The sequence below is a fragment of the Balaenoptera ricei genome, chromosome 13, assembly GCF_028023285.1.
Source record: "Balaenoptera ricei isolate mBalRic1 chromosome 13, mBalRic1.hap2, whole genome shotgun sequence".
NCBI classification, from domain to species: domain Eukaryota; kingdom Metazoa; phylum Chordata; class Mammalia; order Artiodactyla; family Balaenopteridae; genus Balaenoptera; species Balaenoptera ricei.
This window is the reverse complement of record NC_082651.1, coordinates 13,892,071-13,901,704: the sequence shown is the minus strand read 5'-3', so window position 1 is coordinate 13,901,704 and position 9,634 is coordinate 13,892,071. Positions and strand designations below refer to the sequence as shown.

Here is a 9,634-nt window from a genome sequence, read left to right as displayed (position 1 = left end):
ATCTGCCTCAGTTGTCCACCTGTTACACTGACTACATTTATTTGACACCTACCTGTACGTGAGGGAGGGAGAAGTAGGATGAGCTTTCACTCACTTCTCCTTCCTCAGGTCTGTTTGCTCAGAGGGCACTTAGACCCGTCCATTCTCCTGCTGGTTCTGTCAGGCAAGGCTCTGCAGCTGATGGGGCCTTAACCTGTGGTGTCTGAGGAGTAGAGGAGGCTTTCATGGTCCAGAGCCCTCAGCTTCAAACTACTCCCCTGATTCTCTAACATCTTCCTCTTACACTGACTCAAGAGAATCTGCCTGCCTGCTCCCCAGACAGTCAACATAAGTGGGCAGCTGGGCCACCCCGAGAGGGGGGTTTGTGTTCAGGGCTGTACCACTGTGGGAGGATCTTCCATGACTTGCTGGCAGTAATAAACTCCAACATCCTCAGCCTCCACCCTGCTGATTTTTAGTGTGAAATCTGTCCCTGACCCACTGCCAGTGAACCTGTCTGGGACCCCAGAGGCTTGGTTGGAAACCTCATAGATCAGAAGCTGTGGAGACTGGCCTGGTTTCTGCAGGTACCAGCTCAAATAAGTGTCTCCATCACTATCTAGGAGGCTCTGACTGGATCTGCAGGAGATGGAGGCTGGGTCTCCAGGGATGACAGACAGGGAGAGTGGAGTCTGAGTCAGCACAATATCCCCATTGGATCCTAAAATAATGAAAGAAAACAACAAAGTTCTGGACAAAATTTATGAAACAGTTTCAGAATTTTTCTTCTGTTATTGACGTCAGGCTAATCTTTTTTCTTTTTCTTTTTGATTCCAAAGACTACCCAAAATATCCAATTTCACAACGAACCCAAGATTTACAATGCAAAGAGGTCTCTAGAAGTCATGTACACTTGACCACTCTTTCTATGCCACCATCTTCACCAGAGGACAGACACCTCTTGTTCTTTCCGGATTCATCCTTATTCTCATATCACTAAACATCACATGTCTTTTGCAGAGGGTATGGTATGCATCTAACATGTGGACAAAGACACATGAAAAGCAGTTTTGCTCCCAGAGCTCACCCCCTCATTCTCCTTCTCATCTCCCCTCCATCCTTACCTGGGACCCAGAGCATGAGGAAACCCAGGAGCTGAGCAGGGAACCTCATTTTCAGAAGCTGGAATTGAGGAGTCCTGATAAGTCAAAGCAAGACTGGAGCTGAGCTTTTATCTCAGACTTGCAGGGGAAGGTCCTCCCTGGGGAACAACATGCAAATCCCCTGGCAGGGGGACAGCTGTGTGGAAAGAGCCAGGGGGAGGGAGGGAGGGGCTCAACTTTGAGCAGAGTGAAACAAAGGTCTTCTGTGTTTAGGTGAAAACCAATAGCTAAAGGCCATATTGCTTGGAATAGCGGGTAGAAGAACCCCACTGTGAAAGTCTAGATTGATTACAAGAACCCAGTGCATATGGCCTGCAGCTCTAAGAAAGCATCAGAGACCCTGAGGTATAGACATACATGTCCAGGGTCAATATCTGAGAGGGGAACAGTCATCTTGCTCTGATTCTTCCAGGCTGATCTAGATAAGAGAACAGCTCCTTCCCCACTAGTACGGATCACCAGAATTTTCTCCAAATAACGCCATGGAGTTGAGCTGGTTCAAGAGCTGTCAGGTAAGTGCAGTTCCCAGGTTATCTGTTTAAGAATGTTAGAAACAGGTGTTAGAATTGGTCTTGCCCTGGCAACTAGTGAATTAAATTTCAAAGAGAACTTAAGTCCAAAGAAATTGACAGGGAAAAAAATTAATATATCTGTTGTGCAGAGAGTTAATAGTTCAGTTTAAGACCATAAAAAAATTTATAAGAATTTTACGCCTCAGGCAGTAAAATGAAATACCTGAAACCCAGTTGTTTCAATGTAGTGCATATTCTATCATAATTCTATCTGTGTCTTTGTCTCTGTGTCTCTGTCTGTCTCTCTCTCTCTCTATATATATATTACATATATACACACATATATTTTATATATATATATATAGTCAAAGTAGTTCTTTAGGAAAAAAACTCACTTGAGATGATGGGACAATATGAAAAAAGTATGACTTTGCATTATTTTTTTCTGAGGGATGTTTAGAAAGACTCTTCCCCGGTTGACTATTTCTCATCAAGTTGAACTAGGTTCTGCAGGGTTTCCGGTTCTGTCAGCTCTGTATGAGGACCTAAGGTTCTCACTGCTTATATGTTGGGAGCCACAGCCATGAGTCTGCATTTCAAAAGGAGATGCTGTTTGTGAGAAGAGCAATGACTGGATCCTTTATTTTAATGTCTCAGGGTGGCCTGTGTCTATTATTGACACATTCCACATTCCTGGGCTTTTATTTAAAAATGGTCATCATGGAACAGCGTTCCAGACCACCACTACTCAGGTCGTCAGTCTGTCACACTAGCTTTCATTAAATAGGAAAACAACATGACTATTCTCACGTGTTAGCCTGGTGCAGGTCATGTTGATATACAATGGAGAAAATACAGTCTCTTCAATAAGTGGTGCTGGGAAAACTGGACAGCTACATGTAAAAGAATGAAATTAGATAACTCCCTAACACCATACACAAAAATAAACTCAAAATGGATAAAAGACCTCAGTGTAAGACCGGACACTATAAAACTCTTAGAGGAAAACATAGGCAGAACACTCTTTGACATAAATCACAGCAAGATCTTTTTTGACCCACCTCCTAGAGTAATGGAAATAAAAACAAAAATAAACAAATGGGACCTAATCAAGCTTAAAAGCACAGCAAAGGAAACTATAAACAAGATGAAAACACAACCCTCAGAATGGGAGAAAATATTTGCAAACGAATCAACGGACAAAGGATTAATCTCCAAAATATATAAACAGCTCATGCAGCTCAATATTAAAAAAACAAACAACCCAATCAAAAAAGACCTAACTAGACATTTCTCCAAAGAAGACATAGAGATGGTCAAGAGGCATGTGAAAAGCTGCTCAACATCACTAATTATTAGAGAGATGCACATCAAAACTATAATGAGGTATCACCTCACACCGGTTAGAATGGGCATCATCAGAAAACCTACAAACAACAGATGTTAGAGAGGGTGTGGAGAAAAGGGAACCCTCTTGCACTGTTGGTGGGAATGTAAATTGATACAGCCACTATGGAGAACAGTATTGAGATTCCTTTAAAAACTAAAAATAAAATTACCATATGACCCAGCAATCTCACTACTGGGTATAGACCCAGAGAAAACCATATTTCAAAAAGACACATGCACCCCAATGTTCATTGCAACACTATTTACAATAGCCAGGTCATGGAAGCAACCTAAATGCACATCAACAGACGAATGGATAAAGAAGAAGTGGTACATATATACAATGGAATATTACTCAGCCATGAAAAGGAATGAAAATTGCATCATTTCTAGAGACGTGAATGGATCTAGAGACTGTCATGCAGAGTGAAGTAAGTCAGAAAGAGAAAAACAAATATTGTATATTGACGCATATATGTGGAACCTAGAAAAATGGTACAGATGAACCAGTTTGCAGGGCAGAAATAGAGACACATTTGTAGAGAACAAATGTATGGACACCAAAGGGGGAAAGTGGCAGGGAGGGGTGGTGGTAGTGGGATGAATTGGGAGATTGGGATTGACATGTATACACTAATATGTATAAAGTAGGTAACTAATAAGAAACTGCTGTATAAAAATCGAAAAAAGAATGAGCTATAGGCCATGACAAATTACTGGAAATGTACTTGTGCAGATCTTACTCACATTACATAACCTCATCCTGGTTAACTGGGAGCATCTTCAACCCGCAGATTGGCTCTCTATTCTGGAATCTCACAAACTATGTGAAGTGTGAAGCTTTTTATTAGAAAGTATAGAAATCTATTATTCCAGCTAACTGTGCCAAAATAATTTATTATTTTATAAATATGATGAGAAGAAGTCTTTGATTCTATTATAAAAAATAAAGCAAATAATTGCTGGTCACAATAACCCTGATTATGCCCCTAAACATACAATGCCTTTTCGTTTGGGACTGAATAATAATGTTTCAAGATTCAATAAAACTATTTGTTTTTGTATAAGCTAAATCTCTAGTGTTGGTCATAACAGGAGTTCACTACACTCAGAACATGTAGAAAAAAAGAGAGAGAATGAAAAACATGTTACAAAAAGTGTCTCCATTAATATTTGCAGAGAAAAAAAGAGAACAGTGAGAGATTTAGAGAGAGAGAAGGAGAGAGGAAGCATAATATGAATTACCATTCTCCCACCATCAAAATCTTCAAGGTGATAGGCAAATAAAGACAAACTTCGGACCAGAACTTGCAACAGGATAGACATGTATGTGTATTAAGAATTTGAATTGACTGCCACCTGGTGTGCTTTTGACACAAGGACCAGGTCGAAGTAGGTACAAGTACAGATAATAATTTCCATTTAAGCCCTCCTAACTCCACCACCAATCCAGAAATTGTGTCAAAACAAAGTTATCTGAAATGAGTTGGGGACAATCTTTGGGCTGCCTGGTGACATTCTGGATGTTGTCCGGTAGATGATTTCACTTAGTTGGACATGCTGTACAGATTGTACTGGGCATGAAACAGCTGGCACCAAATTGCAAGAAAAATTTTCCCCCGATGGTAAGAGAGCTCTCATGTGTCCCATAAATAGGATGAAGATGGACATCCCCTTCCGAGTGTTGAACATGTGTCTTTTTCTTAAAGAAAGGAATTGCCTGACAGCTTCTCTGACTTCTGGCATCAACACATTCCACGTGTAGGAGGGCTGGTCTGGCTCATGGACCAGGTGACATGGAATCTGCCAGATTTGGGTGGGCCCAGAAAAGCAAAGGGCTCTGCAGCAGGTCCAGCCTGCAGTGCAAGCAGCCCTGCCACTGGAGCCAGTGAGGACACAGAAGACTTGGTCAAAGACATCAACCATCTGGACATAACTGACGCTTAGAGAACAGCCTGCTGAACAATAGTAAAACACACCAGGGAACCTAGTGGATGCTCTTGGGAAGACATGGCAGCCTTTCCCTGGAGGGACTGTGGGGCCTGAGCTCCCCTGGTGGAGAGGAAGGAAAAGGCTGTGGGAGGCTGTCCTGGTAATGCCCTGACATCTGTTTACACAGAAGAGGTGCCCAGTGGCTATGACTGAGGACTTTATGGTCTCTTTCTCAAGGCTCCAAGGCCATTTCCACTTGAGCCCATCCTGGGGTTAGCTTGTCCTCTGGGCAGTGCAGCTACTCCTGCCACCCTGAGAAGCTGAGCCTCCTTGGGAAGTTTGTATTTGGATCCTTATTCACTGTGCAGGGTCCAGTGAGTATTCTGCCCACAGAATTATGTTCAGCGTCTCCAGGCTCCTTGCTGGTGATTGTAGCAAGAAGTCAATTGAATTTTGGATCAGATTTTTTCGACTGTGAATATGTCTAGAAATACCTCCTGAAGACTTGCGGTCTTTGTATGTGTTACAAACCTCTTAATGTCGACAATTTCTTTTAACTTTCTAATTAAGAATCCAATTTTAATTGCATTTGCTATGAAATCCATTATGTTGAAAAGGAATCATCTCTCATAAGTTTTATTCCCTTAACCAGAAGCAGTATTATATTATCCAGGTGGATTTGAAATTATTTAATGTAATTCATACCTTGTCAGAGCACGTGACTATCATGCCCATGATTAGTTCAAAAGTATTTTTAGAGCATTTTTTAAAATGGGATCTATTTGAAGTATTCACTTTCTATACAACTATCACTAGAAAATGTGAGTCAGATCCACTTTCAGGAACTGAACTTTCATGTGAGCCCAAGACATTTATTTATTGTTTGAATTTTTTGTTTTTATGAGAATAGAGTACCAAGTTTGTAAGCTCCAAAAATTATTTAGGTTAAAAATATGACATGAATCTCCATGTACAGCAACAATGATTGTTGTACAATTTGGAAATCCAGTGCACTGCAAAGGTTACAAATAATCAAAGGGTAAAGTGGAGAATTCGTATTTTTATAACATCAGAGAGCAATGGAAAATATAAGAATTACATGACCTGAAATAACAAAGTAGAAAGATCCCTTTCTAGTTGAGCCAATGTTTACCCAACACTTTGCTCTTCCATATTATTTTCCAAAATTACATGTGGACAGAAGTTCTGACTTGGCCCAAGTAGAGGAACCCAGCTGGAAACAGTGAATCCAGCTGAGCTTTGGCTGTCCCACAGGGAAACTTCTTTCACAAGGGGACATTGCTGAAGTCTGAATCTGCAGGCAGGCTAGGGATGCTGGGTTAGAAAACAGAAATCTCCTACTTATTCAGACTTTTGTTCTCAAGGCTGCCCGGAGCATCCTTAACGTATGTCTGAATGCTCCACACTGGTCTCCATCTCCTCGGCATCTGCTGTTCTGCACCCTTTGGGTCTTTCAGTTTCCATGTCACTGCCTGTAGCACCTCCCCAACCCAACCTCATGGCCTCTGCTGGACCACCTTCAGGAGCAAATAAATTTCTGGAGACTCTCCTCGGCTGAGTTAGGTTGACAGTGACTGTGTGACATGACCTCAGGTCTCTGCACAGGAACATCACTAAACCCTTGGTCATGACAAATCTCAAGCCCTGCTCCCCACACTCATTTCCTGTGACACTTGCAGTGGCCCAGGCACAACCCAGGAAAACCAGGCAGACGTCCCTTCCACTCTGTGATTCCATAAGGAACATACTGGGTCTTCTCTCCAGGTTGTTCTTATCAATCTTAAACACCACCACCATTTTTAATCCCACCACATAGAAGCCAAAGAGCAGATTATGTGCAATTGTGTGTGTCGACTAGATTCCCTTCCTGCTTCCATTCCTGCAGTCTTCCCACACTTTAAAATTCTTAGCTTTTGAGAAAAAGAACCTTTCATATTTCTGTATTCTTCCAGTGTTCTATGAAGTAAATTCTATGCTCTAAACCTTCCAGTTTATGTGTTGTTTTGTTTTGTTTTTAAATCCCAACTTTTGGAATTTAAAGACTCACATTTTCTTTCTGTGAAAGGTAACTGAGACAACTCAGAGATGCTTAGCATTAGGATATTGTGTCTGTCATGAATTTACAAAGAATGTTTGGACACTCTTAACCCAAAATATTTACTAAGTTTTTTCAACTTACTCCCCATGAGGGTAGCTTGTAAAGACTATGATACGGCACATGTTAAAATAATAGGAACCTATATAGTAAAAAGGAGAATCAGAAAGTGGGGAAAGTGGGAAAAATTAATTTTGAATATTATACATCTTGTCTTCTTAAACATATACTAAAAACTGCTAAATCCCAATATGTATTTACTTGTTTTGCTACGACCTTCCTCAATTGCCTAAATTTATTTGACACCTAACAGTACACGACGGAGGGAGAAGTAGGATGAGCTTTCACTCATCTCTCCTTTCTCAGGTCTGTTTGCTCAGAGGGCACTTAGACCTGTCCATTCTCCTGCTGGTTCTGTCACACAAGTCTGTGCAGCTTATGGGGACTTAACCTGTGGTGTCTGAGGTGTAGCTGAGGCTCTCATGTTCCAGAGCCCTCAGCTTTATCCTCTTCCCCTAGTTACCTAACTTCTTCTTCTTACACAGACTCAGAGAATCTGCCTGCCTGCTCCCCAGACAGTCAACACATCTGGGCAGCGGGGTCACCAGCAGAGGGGGATTTATGTTAAGCGCTGTACCACTGTGGGAGGACGTTGTATAATTTGCTGACAGTAATAAATTGCAGCATCCTCAGCCTCCACTGTGCTGATTTTGAGGGTGAAATCTGTCCCTGACCCACTGCCAGTGAACCACTCTGGGACCCCAGAGGCCCGGTTGGAAGCTCCATAGATCAGGAGCTGTGGAGACCGACCTGGATTCTGCAGGTACCAGCTCAAATAAGTGTATCCATCACTATGTAGGAGGCTCTGACTGGATCTGCAGGAGATGGAGGCCGGGTCTCCAGGGATGACAGACAGGGAGAGTGGAGTCTGGGTCAGCACAATATCCCCACTGGATCCTAAAATAGAGAAAAGTACAAGATTATGGACAAAAAAAATTTTTTTTAAAGAAATATGTGCTGTGCTAGTCTTTTTTTTTTTTTTTTTAACTTTTTTGGGTTTATTTATTTATTTATGGCTGTGTTGGGTCTTCGTTTCTGTGCGAGGGCTTTCTCTAGTTGCGGCGAGCGCGGGCCACTCTTCATCGCGGTGCGCGGGCCTCTCACTGTCGCGGCCTCTCTTGTTGCGGAGCACAGGCTCCAGACGCGCAGGCTCAGTAACTGTGGCTCACGGGCCTAGTTGCTCCGCGGCATGTGGGATCTTCCCAGACCAGGGCTCGAACCCGTGTCCCCTGCATTGGCAGGCAGATTCTCAACCACTGCGCCACCAGGGAAGCCCGAGATAATTATGGACAAAATTTATAAACCACTTTCAGAATTTTCCTTTTGTTATTTACTTCAGGCTAAATCATTTTTTAAATTCTGATTAATATCTCAAATATCCAATTTCAAAAAGAACCCAAGATTTGCAAGGTAAAAAGAGGTCTCTGGAGGTCATATTCCTTTGTCCACACTTTCTTTGTCACAGTCTTCACCAGAGCACAGGTACTTGTTTCTTTTGGACTCTTTCTCATTCTCATATTGCTAAACATCACAGGCCCTTTACAGAGGGTAATGTGTGCATCTAACACATGGACAGATACACATGAAAAGCAGTGGTGCCCCCAGAGCTCACCCTCCCACCCTCCTTCTCATCTCCCCTCCGTCCTTACCTGGGACCCAGAACATGAGGAACCCCAGGAGCTGAGCAGGGAACCTCATTTTCAGAAGCTGGAATTGAGGAGTCCTGATAAGTCAAAGCAAGACTGGAGCTGAGCTTTTATCTCACACTTGCAGGGGAAGGTCCTCCCTCAGGAACAACATGCAAATTCCATGGGGGGGGGGGTGCAGCTGTGTGGAAAGAGCCAGGGGGAGAGAGGGAGGGGCTCAACTTTGAGCAAAGTGAAATAAAGGCCTTCTGTGTTTGGAATAAAATGAACACCTAAAATCCATACTTCTTGGAATAGTGGGAAGAAGAATTCCACTGTGAAAGTCCGGATTGACTGCAAGAACCCAGTGTACATGGCCTGCGGCTCTAAGAAAGCATCGGAGACCCTGAGGTGTAGACATGTGTGTCCAGGGTCAGTATCCGGGAGGGGAACGGTCATCTTGCTCTGATTCTTCCAGCTGATCTAGATAAGAGAACAGCTCCTTCCCTGCTAATAGTGACCATCAGAACTTTCTCCAAATAACGTCATGGAGTTGAGCTGGTTCAAGAGCTGTCAGGTAAGTGCAGTTTCCAGGTTACCCGTTTAAGAATGTTAGAAACAGGTGTTAGAATTGGTCTTTTCCTGAGACTTCGTGAATTATATTTCAAAGACCACTTAAATAACAAGAACTTGACAGTAAAATGAAATACCTGAAAACCAGTTGTTTTATTCTGGTGAATAATCTATCATAGTTCTATGTCTCTCTCTGTCTCTGTCTCTGTCCCTCTCTCTCTCTGTCTCTGTCTCTCTGTCTCTCTCTCTATATATATATGTTTTGTACATACACACACACACACA

At 42.4% G+C, this 9,634-nt stretch overlaps 1 pseudogene and 1 gene segment (V, D, J or C); both read right to left on the bottom strand.

Moving 5' to 3' along the window:
* Positions 1-368: 368 nt before the first annotated feature.
* Positions 369-1,152, bottom strand: LOC132377316 (immunoglobulin kappa variable 2D-29-like). The segment is given in 2 exon segments: positions 369-700; positions 1,104-1,152. Coding segments are annotated over 2 exon segments (381 nt in total).
* Positions 1,153-7,606: 6,454 nt separating this feature from the next.
* Positions 7,607-8,849, bottom strand: LOC132377315 (immunoglobulin kappa variable 2-28-like; annotated as a pseudogene).
* Positions 8,850-9,634: the final 785 nt, after the last annotated feature.